The sequence below is a fragment of the Biomphalaria glabrata genome, chromosome 7, assembly GCF_947242115.1.
Source record: "Biomphalaria glabrata chromosome 7, xgBioGlab47.1, whole genome shotgun sequence".
NCBI lineage: Eukaryota > Metazoa > Mollusca > Gastropoda > Planorbidae > Biomphalaria > Biomphalaria glabrata.
The window spans coordinates 25,902,680-25,926,673 of NC_074717.1; the positions used below are offsets into that span (position 1 = coordinate 25,902,680).

At 36.5% G+C, this 23,994-nt stretch overlaps 1 protein-coding gene across 2 annotated transcripts in view; it reads left to right on the forward strand.

The window, feature by feature from the left end:
• Nucleotides 1-23,291, forward strand: part of LOC106057393 (transmembrane protein 163-like) — a 38,544-nt gene extending 15,253 nt beyond the window's left edge. Inside the window, exons 1-8 of one of the 2 annotated variants that reach the window (XM_056035917.1) lie at nucleotides 963-1,876; nucleotides 6,248-6,409; nucleotides 15,313-15,356; nucleotides 17,496-17,590; nucleotides 18,751-18,847; nucleotides 20,832-20,949; nucleotides 22,737-22,878; nucleotides 22,999-23,291. In XM_056035917.1, the coding sequence (XP_055891892.1) occupies nucleotides 1,816-1,876; nucleotides 6,248-6,409; nucleotides 15,313-15,356; nucleotides 17,496-17,590; nucleotides 18,751-18,847; nucleotides 20,832-20,949; nucleotides 22,737-22,878; nucleotides 22,999-23,059 (780 nt within the window). In that variant the 5' untranslated portion in view covers nucleotides 963-1,815 and the 3' untranslated portion in view covers nucleotides 23,060-23,291. Of the gene's footprint in view, nucleotides 1-962; nucleotides 1,877-6,247; nucleotides 6,410-15,312; nucleotides 15,357-17,495; nucleotides 17,591-18,750; nucleotides 18,848-20,831; nucleotides 20,950-22,736; nucleotides 22,879-22,998 lie in introns of those variants that run through there. The other variant, XM_056035916.1, reaches the window with a different exon arrangement.
• The last annotated feature ends 703 nt before the right edge of the window (nucleotides 23,292-23,994 follow it).

Sequence of the window (23,994 nt, forward strand, 5' to 3'; positions counted from 1 at the left end):
GGGCTCTATTTAGTCTTATTTAGACTGTCAAGTGTAGGCCCCTATAATAAGGATATGTCAAAACTGCGCGCTATAAAAGTAGTTCGTTATTTTTGAAACTTATAACTAAAACGAAGTTTGTATCAAAATTCTTTTTTTAAAAACAACATTTGAATCAGTATGAGTTAGTTAGTAAATGGAAAATATATTTCATGATGATCCATTGACACTTTTACCATGGTGACCTTAGATACAATTTTTTTTGTACCATTACGCGAGTCTTTGAGTGAAGCTTGAGTTATTAATGAAGAAGTTGATGAACTATTTAAAAAAAAGTTACCTCCCCTGAAGTTTTTCATTGAAAAGTGGTGTAATTTTTTGAAAAATCTGCTTGCATATATAATTTTAAAAATTGGATGGTTCACTTTCGGAAAAGAAAAAATTAGCCGTTGCATCAGAACTTTGAATGATCTAAATTCTAAAATATCATGAAGTCCGATTTTCATTTTCTCTTCTAGCTTCTGAGATCTAAACGGGACGGACGGACGGACAGACAGGCCACAAAAACTAATAGCATCTTTTCCCTTTTTGGGGGCCGCTAAAAAACAAAAACCAATTAATTAATAAATTATTGGTGATTAATTATTTTGTTTTATATCGACATAAGGTAAATAACTGTTAGTTAATGAGAGTTGTAGATGTATCTATGGATTTAATCCCCGTATTACGTTTTGACACGTCTTTCCTCACACTCTTCATTCTCGGCTCAAGTTGAAATGTTGCATAATTATTCATTGTCGATGACAATAATACCCAAATCAATCCAAAAATTAACCAATAATATAATCAACTTGTTCTAATTAATTAATTATTTTAGTCTTATATGGCCAAAAGCGAGCTAAATCCTGGCATTTTCAGATACATGGCAGTAATTAGCCGTTCTTTCCCTTGTTTGTCTTATGATTGAGTTTTTCCATGCATTTGCATGTTTGTGTTCGTGCGTTTGTGTGTGTGTATGTGTGTGTTTAGCCTATAAAGAATTGAAGTTTTTAATCATACAAAAAAATTAAACACATTCTCGAAAGATAATTGGTTCTATAAACCTCTCAATGTAATTGATGTATGACAAACAAACCTAATTAAAAATGCTCATCCTGTTGACTCTTTGACCTGTATATATAGTCCAGGGTTTGCCATCTGACGCTTTCAGTTTCTCGTTATCTCCTAAGCACGTTTTTCTAACTGGACAGATGACAGAAGTCATCCACAACAGATTCCAACAACAGACAAGAGATCGCCAGTAGATATTAATTTATTCAGCTGGACCTAGTATTTCTTTTGTTGCTACTTTGTCAGACCTAAGTGACCAGTCCTAAAAGTGTATCAGAGACGAATTGCATCAACTTTCATTTTTCTGGCTTTACGCCGGGTTATGCAAATAGTGGAATTTTTCAATCCAGAGTTGACTCATTTCTGTCGAGAATTTTTAGGACTTTTATGATTATTATTAAAGAGTTCACCAGTAGTAATAATAGTAAGGCATCGTCTCTGAGTCTGAAGATTAACTAGAAGTACTGTAATTCACGTGACTACACAGACCTGTTGCGACCTGCATATTTTGACATACCCGATGCAGACAAGGCTTTTGGCAGCTGGTGTATTCTTTGACCATGCTACACAGATCTTTGAAAATATGCTTACTGCAGTTTTGTATTTACTTCAATGTGGTTTTTGACGTTTTGGAATTAACACACACACACACATGCGTACACACATTCTTGGCGTAATTGAATTTCAACGATGAATTATGCCACTTTATAAAATAATATTTTGAAAATGAAAATTAAGAAACAGGAAAGAAACAGTTCAAAATTTAGAGAATCCGTGACTTATACAGGTAAGTGGCACACACGAGTTTTTAGCGCTAAGTTTATTTTTTTATTCATCATACATTTAGCCAACACATCGACTTGAAATAGCCTACACGCACACACGCCAACATATCAACGTGAAATAGGCTACAGACTCACAGCGACACATCAACATGAAATAGCCTACACACACATACATCAACACATCAACGTGAAAAAGCCTACACAGACAAACCAAACACACAGTAACACATCAATGTTAAATAGCTTACACACATATATAACAACACATCACACACACAACAACACATCAATGTGAAATAGGCTACGCACATTACACACACAGCAACACATCAATGTAAATTAGCCAATACACACAGCACACATCAATGTAAATTAGCCAATACATACAGCAACACATCAATGTGAAATAGCCTACACACACATATAGCAACACATCTCACACACAACAACACATCAGTTTGAAATAGGCCACGCACATTACACACACAGCAACACATCAATGTAAATTAGCCAATACACACAGCAACACATCAATGTAAATTAGCCAATACACACACCAAACACACATCAAAATGAAATAGCCTACACACACATACAGCAACACATGACGAACACAACAACACATCAATTTGAAATAGGCTACGTACATTACACACACAGCAACATATCAATGTAAATTAGCCAATACACACAGCACACATCAATGTGAAATAGCCTATACACACACACTAACAGCAGCTTCATTAGTACCCATGTCGACTAAGTCATAAATCGACGATCCTATCATCATTCCGTCAACTGGTGCAAACAGCTTGTCCCAATACTGTTCACACGCTAAGACTTCATAATACTAAACATCCATACGATGGGCTACTATCTATGCCAGTGATGGGCAAACGTTTTTAGAAGCGGGCCAAAAATTTAAAACAAAATTTTGGCGGGACATAATATATTAAAATTAAACTGATGAATGTTCTAAGTATGCATTCAAGCTGCGGGGGTTTTGATAACAATTTTTTGTTTCGTTTTGTTAGTTGCCAAACTCGCTAAAAATAACGTTCTGTTTTTTTACTCTTACTCTTGTTTAGTAAAACCAAAGACTATATAGATATATACAGGACTGCCAACACTAAGGGTAACTAAGCATAAGTTTCGTTCAACACCAAAATGTGAGATGAGGTACTTCCGGTAGAAACTTATTTTACAACATTCACGATGTTTGAATTATGATGCCAGCTTGGATAATATATATTTTTTCTCTTTTCATCACAATTAACAATTACTTTTTACATTGTATACTAATTAGTATGAAATGAATAAGCGATAAACGGAAGAGTCAATACATTTTCGAGAGTGTCATTTTTTACTTATATACCTTACCAACTTTTATTTACACCTATACCTATTTTAAAAATTTATTTAGAGTTTTGTTTACAGAAAGTATGCATTATATATATTTTAAGACAGAATTAACCATTAAAAATGAAAAGCAATAATATATTTATGACTAAATGAAAAATATGCCTAAAAATTTTGGCTCTGCAAATTATTATTTTTTAACTAAATAAAATCCCAAATAACATCCTATTCTTCTAAACATAAATTAGCCAATGTTGTGGCTATGCGAGAATACAGAGAATTATTATGGAGTGTATGATTCTGTGTACTGGATAATTTTTAAAGGATTGGTGGCATGAGCAATGCGTATAAAGGGACTTAGAAAACAGTAGATTTCAAAATGAAGTGATTAGAAGTGATTTGAAAATTGAAAACTCTATCTTATCTTATCTTAACTTATCTTTTATAATACAAAAGTTCCTTCAAAAAAGAAGATGATTACGTCCTAATAAGAATTATTTATCACCCTTTATGCTGTATTTATTTTAATTTATCAGGAGATCAAAAGCATGTAGATATTTGTTAATTTAAATATGGTTTATGTTGCTTATAAAAGGATACACAAATTAGGGCCTACTTCATAATATTAATAATGTTAGAACATAAAGCTATAATAAGTAGTTTTAAAATTTCATCATCATCATCATATGTTGTACAATCTGGCTTATTATGATTAGATCTCTAAGGTAAACAAACAACTAATTTTCCATTCATCATTTGGTGTAAAATGGATGGTTTCTTCATATAGTAAACTAATTCACCGGAAGTCATTCTTCTAACACTACACTGCAACCAAGGACCCTCGGTGTACGGGACTTATGTAATTGAAAAATATAGGCGTGGTGCGCACAGTTGGCAGTCCTGTATATATATAGTCTATGAGTAAAACACATCCAGATTGTAGAATGTACTATATAGTTTGTTAGCCAGTAGGAGCGAATAGCGTTTACAAGCTTTACTATTACATATAGGATTTGGTTTTATATTTAAAACAGTTTTATAGAGGGTGTGTGATGCAGTTCAAGAAAACACTTTTGTTCTCGGGATTGCTTTCATTGAAAATCTCAAATATTTTTTTCCTGTCATATTGGCGCTCTATCTTTCGTAATATTCAAGACAAATAGCTGGCCTTTCTAGGAGCACACGCATGCTAAAATTATTGAGAAATATATTTTGTTTTCCTTATACATTGGACCGATTGCGCTGTACTTTAGCATCGGTACTTTCGTCCATAATAATGAAACAGAACTTGAAGTTAATTGTGATGGACAATTTTTATATATTGATTCGACTCTAGATGTTATAGTCTTTCGATATAAACTTACACACTCAAAATCACTTTTCGTATAAGGAACTAAAACTTGGCAAAAACAGAATCAAATCTTGTTGAACAAAGCGAACACTAGAAAGTATTTTATAATGAAACGTTTTTAAACATTTGGCTGGCATAACATTCTTGTCGGAGAATTTCTGTTTTTTTTTGCGTGTGTTTTCTTTCGTCTTCGGTCATGCATGGGTAATGTTTGTTTTTTTTTTTGTTTTGTTAGAAGCAAAGTATCGGAATATATTGGACTCAATTGTTGGTCGCAATATTACTTCAAAGTTTCAACTCAACTTGCATTTTAAAATGTTCATTGTGAATGACATTGTTATTTTAATTATTTGCCTATTGCGATACTTGTGGCGGGCCGGATGAAACTTTATTCGCGGGCCGGACTTGGCCCGCAGTCAGTAGTTTGCCCCTCACTGGGACTCTAAGGTATCATCAGTGGCGCATCAACAATGGCGCGAAGGGTTTCCATGACCAAGTTGGGCCCAATGTAATGACACTGTTGTAAAAGGCAGTACCTACATTGGCATGTCTTTTTTGTTTGGTTTTGTCAATGTACTGGTACAAACATAAAGACTCGATTTCTTTGTTTTGTCACTCAATCTTCTGCTTTCTTAATTGGAAAAGGGGGGGGGGGTGAGAGGCACGATCAAAAACTGATCCCGTGCCCATGGGTACCACCTCGCTACGCCACTGGGTAGCATACACGTTTTAGAGTTAAGACGGTAGAAACATAGCTGGAGATATTTTTAATGGCGGATTACTTTTTATTATTATAATCGAATAAAATAGTAGTAGGACTGCAAAAGGGATTTGGGGGGGGGGGGGGAGCTGATAAAAAGTTATTCAATTAAGGGATATGTTGAGTCAGTTTTTCTAGATTCGTTCCGATTAAAAAAAAAAACAATACTAAGTATTCATTAACAATCATTTCTGAAGTGGGCGTAAACTATCCAAATAGACGCTGCATTTATTGATAGACAAATCATGAAATGGATTACTAGCTTCTAACTACTTTCGATTTGGTTAAATGGTATTTATGGCATGTGTCTTGTGATGACTATTTTCAACTATGGCGGTAACTATATATAGATATTATGTGTATATTGTCATGTTTTAGAACCGAAAACTTATAATACCCAGTAAATGCTGAATAGAAACTGTGTGTTCTTTGTTATGGTTTAAAACCGAAAACTTACAATGTTCAGTAAATGTTGAACGAGAAAAAATTCCAGTATTTCATCGGTCCTTAAGGTCCATCTGACTTGTGAAATTCTAAAACAATTTTTTTTCAAGAATAATATATATTTCTAGTATCAGAATTATAGAAAAGAAAAGCCAATCCACAGTCACTGCCAGGGTCGAACTTCGTTAGAGGGAAACATTGTAGTGTCCCTTTACCAGTGGCCACTGTGAAAGTGTTTGGTGATAGGCCTATGAATATTATTATTATTATTAAATAAAGATTCTAACTAATCTTATCTTATCTTATATAGTTGTTTTTTGGCTCCTAATATTGTGTCTGAAGTGATAATCCCCAACATCTCCTACTCTAAATAAAGACAGGAATCCAGTGGACCTGGGTAGAGCTATCCTACTCATGTCAATGTTTATTTGTCTAAATATTAGTTTGATTTTGTTTTAGCTTTACAAGTGACGGAGGCGAAAAATGGCGAAATAGAAAATGGAGAAGCTGATAACGCCACTAACTTGAACTCCAGCAAGGGGAACCAACTACGTACTGCAGCACTGGTCGTGTCGTGGTTATCTGTCCTGTTTGCCTTTTTCACAGGTGTTGCAGCTATAGGTCAGGAATTATATTTTCGTTTAGATAATCTGTAAAATAAAACAAGACAAATATAAAATAAATCCATTAAAAAAAAAAAGATCAAAGCTTATCTAAAGGGAAAGAACTCAGTCCTTAAAACTATATCTACCAATAATGTACGAGATATTACCCTTATTCGATATCTAACAAAATAATTAATTACCAATAATTCAGTGACTAATTGAGCATTTTAGTTTATTGATTCATGTTATATTAGGTACAATAAATAAGTGTTTACAGTATTAACCTGATCGTAGAATGTGTGAGGGAGAAATAACGTTAACAATTATTTAAAGGGAACTAAGCCCAACACATTTAGCCCTATCTGTGAATACAGAGGTATTAGTTTCACTTGTTGCTATTCAACTAATTAATTACCAGTAATTAATTGTCTAATTGGTTCCTTTTTTTATTGATTCATGTCTTGTCTATGTCAATGAATTATTGTACGTAGTTTCAGCTTTATCCGAGAATAGGTGCGGGAGAAATAAAGTGTACACACGTTTTACTAGACAGACAGACAGAGGGAGTTGATATAAGCTTTGCAAAAATAAAATTACGATGACGATGATTTGATTTGGATGGCGAAGCAACCGCCAGGTACTTCTAACTAATAGTTGGGTGGACTCAGGGGCACCCTGTAAATCCCGAAATTCGAAATCCCAGTCTTCACCGAGATTCGAAAACAAGTTTGGTGACCTAGTGGTAAAACCTTTGGCTTCCGAAACGAGAGGATCACATGTTAGAATTCGTGGAAAGAATTTGATTTTGTAACCTCAGAGTGGAATAAAAAAAATATCTACGGGGCTGGTAATTAGAGTACCTTTGAGCTCATGTAGATAAAGTTAGTTTTTGTTTATTTGCAAAGCTATTTTATTTGCATTGTTACATAATTTTTTTCCTCAAATATAAAAAAGAAACCCACACACATTCACATAGCTCAAAACTTAGACAAGCAAAACGAAATTAACACACGTCAACAATTCTAAGGAAATAATTTGCATCCACATGTTCAGTCCCAAGAGACAAAGCCATATTGCATCCACATGTTCAGTCCCAAGAGACAAAGACATATTGCATCCACATGTTCAGTCCCAAGAGACAAAGACATATTGCATCCACATGTTCAGTCCCGAGAGACAAAGACATATTGCATCCACATGTTCAGTCCCAAGAGACAAAGACATATTGCATCCACATGTTCAGTCCCAAGAGACAAAGACATATTGCATCCACATGTTCAGTCCCGAGAGACAAAGACATATTGCATCCACATGTTCAGTCCCGAGAGACAAAGACATATTGCATCCACATGTTCAGTCCCAAGAGACAAAGACATATTGCATCCACATGTTCAGTCCCAAGAGACAAAGACATATTGCATCCACATGTTCAGTCCCAAGAGACAAAGACATATTGCATCCACATGTTCAGTCCCAAGAGACAAAGACATATTGCATCCACATGTTCAGTCCCAAGAGACAAAGACATATTGCATCCACATGTTCAGTCCCAAGAGACAAAGACATATTGCATCCACATGTTCAGTCCCGAGAGACAAAGACATATTGCATCCACATGTTCAGTCCCGAGAGACAAAGACATATTGCATCCACATGTTCAGTCCCGAGAGACAAAGACATATTGCATCCACATGTTCAGTCCCGAGAGACAAAGACATATTGCATCCACATGTTCAGTCCCGAGAGACAAAGACATATTGCATCCACATGTTCAGTCCCAAGAGACAAAGACATATTGCATCCACATGTTCAGTCCCAAGAGACAAAGACATATTGCATCCACATGTTCAGTCCCAAGAGACAAAGACATATTGCATCCACATGTTCAGTCCCAAGAGACAAAGACATATTGCATCCACATGTTCAGTCCCGAGAGACAAAGACATATTGCATCCACATGTTCAGTCCCGAGAGACAAAGACATATTGCATCCACATGTTCAGTCCCGAGAGACAAAGACATATTGCATCCACATGTTCAGTCCCGAGAGACAAAGACATATTGCATCCACATGTTCAGTCCCGAGAGACAAAGACATATTGCATCCACATGTTCAGTCCCAAGAGACAAAGACATATTGCATCCACATGTTCAGTCCCAAGAGACAAAGACATATTGCATCCACATGTCAGTCCCAAGAGACAAAGACATATTGCATCCACATGTTCAGTCCCAAGAGACAAAGACATATTGCATCCACATGTTCAGTCCCAAGAGACAAAGACATATTGCATCCACATGTTCAGTCCCAAGAGACAAAGACATATTGCATCCACATGTTCAGTCCCAAGAGACAAAGACATATTGCATCCACATGTTCAGTCCCAAGAGACAAAGACATATTGCATCCACATGTTCAGTCCCAAGAGACAAAGACATATTGCATCCACATTTCAGTCCCAAGAGACAAAGACATATTGCATCCACATTTCAGTCCCAAGAGACAAAGACATATTGCATCCACATGTTCAGTCCCAAGAGACAAAGACATATTGCATCCACATGTTCAGTCCCAAGAGACAAAGACATATTGCATCCACATGTTCAGTCCCAAGAGACAAAGACATATTGCATCCACATGTTCAGTCCCTAGAGACAAAGACATATTGCATCCACATGTTCAGTCCCAAGAGACAAAGACATATTGCATCCACATGTTCAGTCCCAAGAGACAAAGGCATATTGCATCCACATGTTCAGTCCCAAGAGACAAAGGCATATTGCATCCACATGTTCAGTCCCAAGAGACAAAGACATATTGCATCCACATGTTCAGTCCCAAGAGACAAAGACATATTGCATCCACATGTTCAGTCCCAAGAGACAAAGACATATTGCATCCACATTTCAGTCCCAAGAGACAAAGACATATTGCATCCACATTTCAGTCCCAAGAGACAAAGACATATTACATCCACATTTCAGTCCCAAGAGACAAAGACATATTGCATCCACATGTTCAGTCCCAAGAGACAAAGACATATTGCATCCACATGTTCAGTCCCAAGAGACAAAGACATATTGCATCCACATGTTCAGTCCCAAGAGACAAAGACATATTGCATCCACATGTTCAGTCCCAAGAGACAAAGACATATTGCATCCACATGTTCAGTCCCAAGAGACAAAGACATATTGCATCCACATGTTCAGTCCCAAGAGACAAAGACATATTGCATCCACATGTTCAGTCCCAAGAGACAAAGACATATTGCATCCACATGTTCAGTCCCTAGAGACAAAGACATATTGCATCCACATGTTCAGTCCCAAGAGACAAAGACATATTGCATCCACATGTTCAGTCCCAAGAGACAAAGACATATTGCATCCACATTTCAGTCCCAAGAGACAAAGACATATTGCATCCACATTTCAGTCCCAAGAGACAAAGACATATTACATCCACATTTCAGTCCCAAGAGACAAAGACATATTGCATCCACATGTTCAGTCCCAAGAGACAAAGACATATTGCATCCACATGTTCAGTCCCAAGAGACAAAGACATATTGCATCCACATGTCAGTCCCAAGAGACAAAGACATATTGCATCCACATGTTCAGTCCCAAGAGACAAAGACATATTGCATCCACATGTTCAGTCCCTAGAGACAAAGACATATTGCATCCACATGTTCAGTCCCAAGAGACAAAGACATATTGCATCCACATGTTCAGTCCCAAGAGACAAAGACATATTGCATCCACATTTCAGTCCCAAGAGACAAAGACATATTGCATCCACATTTCAGTCCCAAGAGACAAAGACATATTACATCCACATTTCAGTCCCAAGAGACAAAGACATATTGCATCCACATGTTCAGTCCCAAGAGACAAAGACATATTGCATCCACATGTTCAGTCCCAAGAGACAAAGACATATTGCATCCACATTTCAGTCCCAAGAGACAAAGACATATTGCATCCACATGTTCAGTCCCAAGAGACAAAGACATATTGCATCCACATGTTCAGTCCCAAGAGACAAAGACATATTGCATCCACATGTTCAGTCCCAAGAGACAAAGACATATTGCATCCACATGTTCAGTCCCAAGAGACAAAGACATATTGCATCCACATGTTCAGTCCCAAGAGACAAAGACATATTGCATCCACATGTTCAGTCCCAAGAGACAAAGACATATTGCATCCACATGTTCAGTCCCTAGAGACAAAGACATATTGCATCCACATGTTCAGTCCCAGAAGACAAAGACATATTGCATCCACATGTTCAGTCCCAAGAGACAAAGACATATTGCATCCACATGTTCAGTCCCAAGAGACAAAGACATATTGCATCCACATGTTCAGTCCCAAGAGACAAAGACATATTGCATCCACATGTTCAGTCCCAAGAGACAAAGACATATTGCATCCACATGTTCAGTCCCAAGAGACAAAGACATATTGCATCCACATGTTCAGTCCCAAGAGACAAAGACATATTGCATCCACATGTTCAGTCCCAAGAGACAAAGACATATTGCATCCACATGTTCAGTCCCAAGAGACAAAGACATATTGCATCCACATGTTCAGTCCCAAGAGACAAAGACATATTGCATCCACATGTTCAGTCCCTAGAGACAAAGACATATTGCATCCACATGTTCAGTCCCAAGAGACAAAGACATATTGCATCCACATGTTCAGTCCCAAGAGACAAAGACATATTGCATCCACATGTTCAGTCCCAAGAGACAAAGACATATTGCATCCACATGTTCAGTCCCAAGAGACAAAGGCATATTGCATCCACATGTTCAGTCCCAAGAGACAAAGACATATTGCATCCACATTTCAGTCCCAAGAGACAAAGACATATTGCATCCACATGTTCAGTCCCAAGAGACAAAGACATATTGCATCCACATGTTCAGTCCCAAGAGACAAAGACATATTGCATCCACATGTTCAGTCCCAAGAGACAAAGACATATTGCATCCACATGTTCAGTCCCAAGAGACAAAGACATATTGCATCCACATGTTCAGTCCCAAGAGACAAAGACATATTGCATCCACATGTTCAGTCCCAAGAGACAAAGACATATTGCATCCACATGTTCAGTCCCAAGAGACAAAGACATATTGCATCCACATGTTCAGTCCCAAGAGACAAAGACATATTGCATCCACATGTTCAGTCCCTAGAGACAAAGACATATTGCATCCACATGTTCAGTCCCAAGAGACAAAGACATATTGCATCCACATGTTCAGTCCCAAGAGACAAAGGCATATTGCATCCACATGTTCAGTCCCAAGAGACAAAGGCATATTGCATCCACATGTTCAGTCCCAAGAGACAAAGACATATTGCATCCACATGTTCAGTCCCAAGAGACAAAGACATATTGCATCCACATGTTCAGTCCCAAGAGACAAAGACATATTGCATCCACATGTTCAGTCCCAAGAGACAAAGGCATATTGCATCCACATGTTCAGTCCCAAGAGACAAAGGCATATTGCATCCACATGTTTAGTCCCAAGAGACAAAGACATATTGCATCCACATGTTCAGTCCCAAGAGACAAAGACATATTGCATCCACATGTTCAGTCCCAAGAGACAAAGACATATTGCATCCACATGTTCAGTCCCAAGAGACAAAGACATATTGCATCCACATGTTCAGTCCCAAGAGACAAAGACATATTGCATCCACATTTCAGTCCCAAGAGACAAAGACATATTGCATCCACATGTTCAGTCCCAAGAGATAAAGACATATTGCATCCACATGTTCAGTCCCAAGAGACAAAGACATATTGCATCCACATGTTCAGTCCCAAGAGACAAAGACATATTGCATCCACATGTTCAGTCCCAAGAGACAAAGACATATTGCTTACTTTAAACCAAGCCGAAAAAATAGAAGACATTGATCTAATATCAAACCAAAGTTTCTGGACCATATGGCATTGCAGCTAGATTACTCAAATAACTAAGCAACGACTAGCACCAGTGTTCAAAATACTTTTTTTTAAGGCATCACTTAATCAGGGCAGAGTACCATGGACTGGAACAAAAGATAGTGTCACTTCCCTATTTAAAAAGGAGAAAAATCTGATCCAGGAAACCACAGACCAGTATCACTAATATCAATTTTCGTGACGCGTATATTGCTATTAGCATCATATGCCCCTACTCCAGGGGTGGGCAAATGACGGCCCGCGGGCCACATGCGGCCCGCCGAAGTGTTTTATGCGGCCCGCCGACGCCTAAAGAAATCAGGTGTTCCCATACATTACACATATAAAAATGCAAATATATTTAAATAAATAATTGTCAATATCTATAGATCTAGAAAATGTTGAAACTTTTGATTCTTATCACTTTTTATGAAGAGGCTAAAGAAACATTGTCTTTAAACGTCATTCTAAAAAGTTTAAAGTAAACGAAGATTATTCTTAATGGCAATATTTCGAAACATTCAGTAAAAGGCAAACACAGGCCAGTATTTAATCAATTCTATCAAAAACTGTGTTGAAAGTGTTGGGTCGGCTTGTACAAGATGGCAAGCGTAACAACTAACGGAGATCGTGCATTGACCAAGAAAAATAAGGCTTTTTAATCAAATAAAGCATTGAATATCAAATATATTGTTGGAAATGATTTCTCAATGATCTTATTGTTGGCACAGGGCTAGCCTTAGGCAGAGACAAACTGCTTAGGGTCACCAGTTAGTGAAGGCCTTCTACTATGTTTATTAGCGTGACCGTATAGAAGATATAAAATAGCGAAACATGTCATCAATGTTATTGTTGAAGTACAATAGGTTTTTAATGAATTGAATAATTTTACTTTTGTCGCTTTTTTATTTTATTTTATTTTATTTGAGACCACCAAATTCACTTTGCCAAGGGCCTCCAATTATCTGCCGGCCATGACTGGCCGTTCCGAGAAGTACAACACATTCCGATGTTCGGTAACACAGTAGTATCCGCTGGCCTAGAAGAATATGGAATCTCAAGGAAGAAATAGTTAGGCTCATTGAAAGACATTGACTGTGACTTTGTTACTAATATTTCTAATGAAGAGTTTTAGACAGACTTCATGTTTATCACTAGTGGAAATGTATTGTTTTGTTTGCAAATGAAATGTATCTGTATCTTAAATCTTTTCAAACAAAGTTATTCCACTTCTTGTATGAAATCGGGTCTTATCATTTTCCTTAGTTGAAAGGTGAAACTATTTCTAGTGAAATTAATGAAATTACAAGACTTATTTGGATTCCTTGATTGTGGAATTTGAAAGCAAATTTTAAGACGTCAAGAACTTGGAACAAGTTTTCAATACCATCAGCTCACCATTTAATGCAGAAGCTGATTTAGCTCCAGATGACATACCTCATAAGTTTCATGACTGCCAGAAGCTGTATTCACATACTTTAGAAAACTTTGCTGCGAAGCAAATTCATCTGTGAACACGCTTTATTTCGTTTGTTTGAAAATTATGAAGTGTTACAACAGGTCGATGCTCACTGACTGTAATTTGACAGCAGTCGCAAGAACAAAACAACTAATAAGCTAGTTCTACAGTTACAGAACATTATGCACGGATGTAAACAGTTGAATGCTTCACATTAAGTACAATTGTACATTTGTGGTGAAATTTTGTGATGTAAAAAGACAATAACAAAATTTAAAAAATTATTCGTAAAATTAATTCAAGAAATTGCTAACAGTTGTTGTAATTCCTCAATTGGGATACAAAAAAAAATTATTTATGCGGCCGCCAGTCCCCAAATTTTTTTAATGCGGCCCTCGGTAGAAAAAGGTTGCCCACCCCTGCCTTACTCCATACCAACATGGTTTTAGGAAATATAGATCATGTGAAACACAATTAATATGGCTAATTCATAATTTTACAAATTTCCAAGATAATAATGAGCGAATAGATGCTATCTTAGATTTTTCTATGGCATTTGGAAGCTCACCACCATGGATTGCTTAAAAGATTTAAAATATTTTAGCATAACTGATTACAAGTTCATTGCGCCAATGCCTTCAAAATTTCCTGATAGGGAGAGAACAAACTGTAAGTATAAATGGCTTGATATCAACACCAATAGCAGTCAACTCAGATATCATTACATCGAATATGATCTTTATTAAGAGAAAAATTTTATATAGTAAGGGTGATAATTAGTAAAAGGTGGTGATTATTGTTAAGCAATATACTATTAGTTAGTTCCCTTTCATCAACTATCATTATTTAATTTCGCGTTAAATTATAGTAGATTATAGTGCTTTAAAAAAAAAAAAACGAAAAAAAAAAACGCTTACAATTCTCAGTAGACACTATTCAGAATACATGTAGTGCCTAGTTGACTAGATTTGCAAATTGCAATCAACTACACTGACGTCACATAGAAATTTGACTGTTTTGAGTTATCAGAAAAAATGTCATCATAGAAACACCATTTACTAAGATATTGTTGAAAAAAAAAAGATGATATATTCATTATCTATAAAATATAATACACATTATATTAAAATTGTCTACTTTTTTCCTTTAATTATCACAAACTATAAATCAGGATCCTCTTTCTTATATGAATAGATTGAAATAACAACAACACAATGGTCCCTGTATGAAAGTTTAAATACGTGAAATCTCTCCAAGAAAACTAGCTTCCCCTCTCAAACCTTGCGATCTGTAGGACAGATGATGTTAAGGGCATCTGTTTCTTTGGTCAATGGTTAGCGAGCAGGGTGTCATGTGGCCAGCACAACGATCAACCACCAGGTACCCATTAGAGTTGGGTGGACTCAGGGACGCCCTGAAATTTACGAAATTTGCTTCACAAACAAATGTTAAATGTATTATCCTTCCACAGTTTTAGGTCAGCTCTGGGAAAACCAGTCACTGTTTGGATACGGGGTAAGTTGTTAGACAGGGTCTACATGACATTTAGTTAATACTCGTCTTTGTTTACTGTATAATGTTTGACTCTCTCCCCCCCCCCATTTTTTTTTCAATCAGGTGCACATTAAAAATAAAATAAACCATTTGAAATTTCATGCCTGTTAAAAACATTTTATTAAAACTAGCTCTTTTTATTTCAATTCTTAAGTCTATTTAGTCACCATATTGTTTGTTTGATGTCATTACGGTACATAGTATTTGACAGGCATGCACTTGCTGCACTTAGTGATAAAAATCTTTAAGAATGGTTCATTTATATAGTAAACAAAATCTACCGTAAGTCAGTTTACCCTGCAACCAAGGACGCCTCGGTGAACGGAACTTATTTAAATGAAAAATATAGGCTTAGTGCACAAAGTTGGCAGTCTATGTACATATATAGTCTATGATTAAAACAAAGAAATGAAAGTACACATTTTAATGCGCGAGATTGATCTAGTAATTATCTGGCAATGAATGTTGCAAAAAAAAAACAAAAAAAACTTCTAGGCATTGAAGTGAAATTTGAACTTTTTTTTTCTACAGTTATTGAGCTACATGTATAACAAAAGAAACTAGAGAAAAAACTGTCAATTATTGAGAGGAAATAGAGAAAAAAAATTAAGACAAAATAAATACATGAAAACAAAACTAAACGACAATTTTACCTTGTGAAATGTATATTACACTTGTTTTTTGTTTGTTTGTTTTTGGACAAAATTTAACAATAATCAGCAAATAAAACAAAACACACACACACACACACACACTTAATAATACCAATAAGACATTGTCTACCATTCCGAAGATTAAGGATGAGTGAAGGATGAGTGAAGGATGAGTGAAGGATGAGTGAAGGATGAGTGAAGGATGAGTGATGTATTTCAAGCAACCACCCAGTTGGGACCTGAATAGTTTGGGTGTGGGAGAACGTGTACTCACTTTTCTACCAGACAGACAGACAGACAAAGTTTGTTTTTTTTAAATGAAAGTGAAAAAAAAAAGGTTTGGTTTCACGTCTCTGTTTTGTAACTTTGAATCATTTACAATAACGTCCAGAATATGTGATCCCTTCGTAAGTTTGGTTTCTAGTACTATGAGATCTTAAATATATGTGAATGTACTTCAGTGTATGTGTTTATATTAGAGATATTTTAAGATCAAGATTAAGGACGATACAATGTACGTCAATAGTGCCAACTAAATTTTAAAAAAGCAAAAAGATGCATAGAAAATGTGATTCTGTTCTGCTTTAAAGTGCATACATATGAGCATAGAACGTTTTAAAGGTGCAAACATATGAGCATAGAACGTTTTAAAAGTGCATACACATATGAGCATAGAACGTTTTAAAGGTGCAAACATATGAGCATAGAACGTTTTAAAAGTGCATACACATATGAGCATAGAACGTTTTAAAAGTGCATACACATATGAACATAGAACGTTTTAAAGGTGCAAACATATGAGCATAGAACGTTTTAAAAGTGCATACACATATGAACATAGAACGTTTTAAAGGTGCAAACATATGAGCATAGAACGTTTTAAAAGTGCATACACATATGAGCATAGAACGTTTTAAAAGTGCATACACATATGAACATAGAACGTTTTAAAGGTGCAAACATATGAGCATAGAACGTTTTAAAAGTGCATACACATATGAACATAGAACGTTTTAAAGGTGCAAACATATGAGCATAGAACGTTTTAAAAGTGCATAAACATATGAGCATAGAACGTTTTAAAAGTGCATAAACATATGAGCATAGAACGTTTTAAAGGTGCAAACATATGAGCATAGAACGTTTTAAAAGTGCATAAACATATGAGCATAGAACGTTTTAAAAGTGCATAAACATATGAGCATAGAACGTTTTAAAAGTGCATAAACATATGAGCATAGAACGTCTTAAGAAACAAAGTGTATCAACAGTTCTTTTGTTCTGTACACCGGAGACACCAACAAAAAAAAAAAAAAACGAGTTATTTATTTATATATATATTTATAGTTTTTCTGCCAGATCTGGAAATATAAATAAATAAATATCTAATATACACAAAAAAATATTAGAAGCCTTGAACTCAGTTGATTTACGATCTTATTCACAGCTGGACGGTGTTCTGGACAGTTTATCCTCTGTGGCCGTTCTCTGGAGGTTCTACGGGTCTGGAACCTCAGCTGTTGCCGAAGCCAAAGAACGAAAGTAGGTATTAATTAGATTACTAATCAGATATGGCCAACTAAATGACCAATCAAATATTGTTTACTAAATTACTAATCAGATATGGCTTACTAAATGACCAATCAAATATTGTTTACTAAATTACCAATCAGATATGGCTTACTAAATGACCAATCAAATATTGTTTACTAAATTACTAATCAGATATGGCTTACTAAATGACCAATCAAATATTGTTTACTAAATTACCAATCAGATATGGCTTACTAAATGAAAGATATATAGTGAGAGTGAGTCATGGGAAATATAAACATGAAATACAAAAAAGAGACTTATTGCTATCTTGAAAATAATTAAAATAACAATAAATTGATTTATACATTGCTATGGAGACTTAGGCGCTCTTAGCACAAGATTATATTACTAGAGCATCAATGACAAAATAATCCAAATACATTTTCATCAGAGAGGTCTTCCTGAATTTCGCAAAGCATGTGGCTTATCGGATCTCAATGGAGAGCCAGTTGCAAACCTTTTGACCGTTTACTGAAAAGTCTCGCAAACTTAAGTTTTTGCACATTAGGCAGACCCTACTTCCACTACAGCCCAACATTACCAGCACCCTGAAGAAAACAACACTCTATTTTTCCTTGGCACAGTCTGCAAAAGAGCTGACAACTCAGCAGCCATAAATCTGGCTAGAAGAAGAAGAAGGAGGAGCAAAGGGACATATGGAGTGATCAGTTCACTTAGTTACGTTACCATTTTATTGCTATAGATACAATGATGAGAAAGTGTGGCCATCTTGCATTCGATTCTTGCACTCGAATGTACGAAGGAGAGGAGAGGATCGCGTCTTGATTTTGATCTGTGCAGCATTTGTTCTGAACTTGTTGCAGCTAAGAGGCTACTTTGTTATGGTATATACCTGTAATGTACTATACAAACTAGATGGTTGCAGCATTTGTTCTGCATTTGTTGCAGCTAAGAGGCTACTTTGTCATGGTATATACCTGTAATGTACTATATAAACTAGATGGTTGCAGCATTTGTTCTGAACTTGTTGCAGCTAAGAGGCTACTTTCTCATGATATATACCTGTAATGTACTATATAAACTAGATGGTTGCAGCATTTGTTTGCCAAGTTTAGTTAACTCTTCAATATTATCAACACCCACAGAGCCTGCATCGTCATTGCCGTTTTCTTCTTCGCCTCAGCTTTGTCCTTGATTGTTAAGTCGACTGTTGCCATTGTCAATAACACGAAGGAGGACGAAGTAAGTCTTTAAAATATCGTGCATTACTGTTCAATGCTGTTCAATGCTGTTCAATGCTGTTATATGATGTAGGCTCCTTGTTTTTTTCTACCTTTTTGTTTCAGTGCAAAGCAACTTTAAATATTTCTATTTCTTTCCATCTAACCCTTACCCTAATCCCTTAGCCTAATGTTATCTAACCAACCGTTCGTGTGGTGGGGTTTGTGTGGTAGGGCATGTCTATAAATGTGGTAAGAGTAGACTTCACGTCTTTTTGAACATCTTGGAAGCTCCACGTCCACCGAACTGTCTAAACAAGTTTTCTGTCTGGGAGGGATCCAAGGAGATGCCCATTCGTTACATCCCCGTTTGCGATGGTTCGTATCTCAAGACACTCGGGCTAGAGGCGAGGCCGAAGGTCGAGCACACCGGTTAGCCATTCTATTTTTATTTTATTGTATCGAATTAGCATTCCAGGTGTCTGCCTTAAAACGGTGTGTGCATTGTGAGAGGGTTGTTAGCGTTATTTTCCATATTCGATGTCAGAGTTGTGTTAAGGCCTTAGCTCGTTTTCCCCGGCCCCTGACATTCAACCAGGCACTTTCGTGCTTGCAATAAATAAGTGACTCACTGTTGACAATGTAAAGACAAACTAAAAAGGTCTAGTAGACTATGGCATCGAAACAACTGCGAAACGCAGTTATGCCTTAAAAACTCACCCTAAAAGGGGAACACAGAAGAATCTCAACAAACGTTACACCAGCATAACAAAAACACTCCATCAGCTTACAAGCAAGGCAACAAAAAAGAAAGTGCGTTCAAAAATTGTGCACTTAATACACATTGGTGCTAGAATGCCATAACCTACGCACCGACACCCGACAGTGCAATAAACTTTTCCCATTCGGAGCCCCAACGGGTTTCTGTTTTGTTTCCCATCGACCGAAACATTTACTCCATTAGGATGTCACGTTGGGTCTCAGAAGCTTTGCCTTCTTCATATGTCAAATTGTCACTTTGTCGCTTTTTTATTGACTTTCTCATCCTATTAATAATAATAATGACGCTAACACAGCAGTTCCCCGCTCTCCACTAAACCTGAACAAAGTAATGTTAGTATTTGTTGAGATGTCGCAGGGCACGATTGGCCAATGGTAAGAATAAGTACTCCACGGAAGGTTTCCGGCTTTATTACATGGTGGCAAGATTGACAAGTCTGCTTCCATAGCAGTGTTGAATCCCAAGTAATGCTATGTCGTCTGCAAAATCCAACTCGGTTTGGTTTACGCCATGGAATCCCGAATTCAGCCTGTTTAATGTATTTCTATAACATTGTCGATAATTGCAAGAAAGAGTCTCTATGTTGAAGAATTCCAGCGTCTGTTGTGACACAACAGCTTGCTTTGCTTTATACATATCGCTGAATTAGGGCAAATTGTTGCGAGATGCATTATTCTCTGGCTATTTTTAGAGTGATTCTGATGGACGCTAGCAAAATTATTTTTTTTACAATCTACAATACAAATCAACATTCTTTGCTCGACATAAACCTGTTCAGTATTGATTTGTCTTTTCAGAAGCAGCTGAGAAACACAAGTATACTTTAAAACCTTTTCCGCAAGGAGCTCTTAAATAATCCTAATAAAAAAAATAGGTTCAAATAAATTTTTCTCAATTCATTAATTGTAATTTTTAATTTATATAATAACTTCTAATAAACTATCCAAAAGAAAAACATTTGTAAAATAGAATCAAAAATCATTTTTAGGTGTAAGCAATAAATGAATTATTATACAGTTTTAGTCTTCAACATAAAGAAACAAAATAGTTTTTTAGGGGGAGATTTTTTTTCCTGGGGGGGGGGGGTAACACCCCGAACTTCCCGCACCGGGTGACACCGACCCTAGTGACGCCACTGACTACTATTATTATTTATTATGATATGAATAATAATAAGAAATGAACTCAGTATTTAATACCAGCTTATTGTCTGCTCCACCATCAGGAGTCTCGGATCTTCTCGGACACGTTCTCAGTCGTGTGTGGGAGTGTAGCTTTTGGCCTGGCCTCGTCGAAAGTTTACATTGGACGGAAACTGGAAAGTCGTTCTCTACTGACCGATAGTAAGTCAACGTCACTTTGTGGAGAACTTAAAGGCATTTTATATCCTTTAAAATGTCCCAAAGTTGTATACATGAATAAAATAATGAAATGAAAGTATTCATTTTAAATTGCTGCGAAGTTTGGCACTTTCAGGGCGCCATGAAACCAGTGGCGATTCTGGTTGGGGCATAGCATCTTGGTTGATACACAGGTCAGTAGCCCTATGGATTCATGTCTTTTAGTTGATTTTTATTTGAGATTTTGAAACTTAAAGCTTTGATCAAATTCAGACATTAACCTAGTAAAAGTCAAAGTCAAAGATCTTGATTATTCTAAATATATTTGTACAGAGCAGATGACAGTAACGAAATAAAGTTATTCAGCATAGAAGGAAAAAAATTGTGTTTTCTTTCTTGTTGTTTTGTTATTGAATAAACAAAAATTTGAATTAAGACCAAAGGGGCATTAAGCCCGTCGTGGCACTGAGCCCAAGGTGGCGTAAGCCAAAAAAAAAATTAGTAGGGAAGAGATCGTCTCTTGGGACGTAAAGTGCTACAGGGACAGACCAGGTGTTGAGATTTTCACATCTTTTGTTTATTCAAGTCAAAAATTTTAAACATTTATCGTAACAACTTTTCATTATGCTATGGCGCTGAAACTGTGTACATGAACTTGTGCTGCGTGACAACACATTGTATTGACATTGCACAAAAGATCCCTTCATTAATTACTGAATTATTTTATTAAATTTACATTAAAGACTAAGAGTTCCATATACGAGAAATAATTTATATAAATAATATATAATAATAATAATTATAATAATAATATAATTTATATTGCAATTTTTTTGTTACTGAGTACTTTTCATATTGTTATTTTATAGTTGTTTTTGTGAGAACACACTTGCCGGGGATTATATTATCAAACTTGATAATTCAATGAAGTGAAGAAACAAACATCTCTGCATTTTCTTTCAAACTTCTTTAATAATACTTCTTCAACTTTCACATAAAATTAACTTCTCAATTCAATAATAACTTGACTTCATACTTCATAAATAAAACTTAAAGATACATGAAACTTCACTTAGTATAACATTCAGCTTCAACTTACTTCAACTAATAAAACTTAAATTAATGGACCAGCTAATATTACTCTACCAAACTATTATTAAGCGAGGACCATCGCTCTACAAAAACTACTACTATGCAAGGACCTCGTCTAACTAACTTTCCCCTAATTTATACTTTTCTTAATCGTACATTCCAGAATCATGGAAACTTCTCCCCTAATTATTGTATTAACTTTGACCTTCTAGAAGCTGACGTGTGCTATTTTTTTCTTTAACCCCTTTCTTTGATTGGATACCTAAAATTAACTTGTTTACGCTGGACACTAGCACTGGTTTGACCTCGCTTCTAGAACTTGGTCGAAATAGGTCACAGACTCGACTCGTGACAGTTCTATGATGTCCGATGTCTTTCAGCCTCTCTCTCTCTCTCTCTTATATATACGTATAAAGACCCTTGTATTATAGATTGATAGACTTATACGTGCAACGCTGGCAGAAGAAAAACGCCAGTGAAGAAAAGCAAGGCAAACGACACTAGCTCCAACTAGAATAACCTGCCCAGTGTGCAGCCGAACATTCCGGGCTCACATAGGTCTCACCAGCCACATGAGGAGGCATAAAACGTAACTTGTGCAAACCCCTCAGCCCCCTGGATGACAAAGTGGTCATCATCGAACCACGATGGACGAACTATATATATTATAACCTCTACTATTCAACATCTACGCCCAGGTATTATCACATATGTCGGGTCAGTGATGAGCTTTCTTGGTGTCTTGGGCCTGGAGTTGTACAGATCTGACGACAGAGTCTGGTATCTGGATGCCGTCTTTGGTCTTGTTTGTGGATTCTTTCTGTGTGCCTTTGGAATGAAGTAAGATTCGCTACTTCCTCTTCATCTTATACAAATGCTTGTCTTATAAATGAAAACAACCGAACTTTCTAGTAACTTTCTACACCAGTAGCTAATGTGATGTGTGTCTTTGTTTTCCAGGTTAATGGTCGACATGACCTGCCATTACAAGAATAAAGAGCCATTGCTGACAGCCTCCTGATCCTGACGACATCTGATGAAATTTGATGGTCTGCTATGGTGGACAGCTGGCCCTCCAAAGAGAGGCGGCCTTAGCAGTACGCGGGGCCCCGGGCGAGTCTCATACGCGGGCCCGTGAACAATACCGTAGACTACATACACCGTACATTACACTAACGAGCATGTCCGCCTCTAATAATGTAGGCCTTATTATTGTTGTCAAAGTAAAACCTGTAAGTGGGACCACTGTACTATTGGCCGTGTGACAACTTTTCCTATTGTATTGTAATTCTGTAGTAAGATTTTGTCCTCATTTCTCTAACATTGATTATGTGATCTTTTATCAATATCAACAAACAAGATGAACATAATTTCTGCTATTGCGGGGCACCTTCAGGCGCGGGTAGCCCCACTCGCCACCCCCTAAGGCCGCCTCTGCTCCAAAAGTGAAGAACAGAGCACGCAACAGGAAAAAAAAAAACAGAAGGAAACGTTTTTTCTAAAGATCACAATAATGGAGGCCATGCTTTCGTCATGCTGAGTATCTGTACTAGTAGAAGATCAGCTTTATATTAAATATATCAATAGAGCTGTTTTCTAAGTAGACTACCTAACGAAGGCGTCTTGTAGCAACAGATGTCTAATGAACTAGCTCAGTAGCTTAACCATGTATTTATTAATTTGTACTTATGTGCTTTGCAATGGTTTATTATGTTCAAGAAGATGAAGACAGTTTGCTGAAACATGGATAAACTCAGGACGAATGGACCTAGCCACATTTCCAAGCAACAACCCAAGTACCAAGCTAACATCTGACTTGACCATCAAGTCCTCCAAAAATTAGAACCTTTCAGCAGAACTAGCTAGACTGAACATGACGAATATCAACAGAGTATTATGTGGCACGTTAGGTCTCCGAAGAGAATCTTTTTCGGTTGCAACATCTCAAGTGACCAA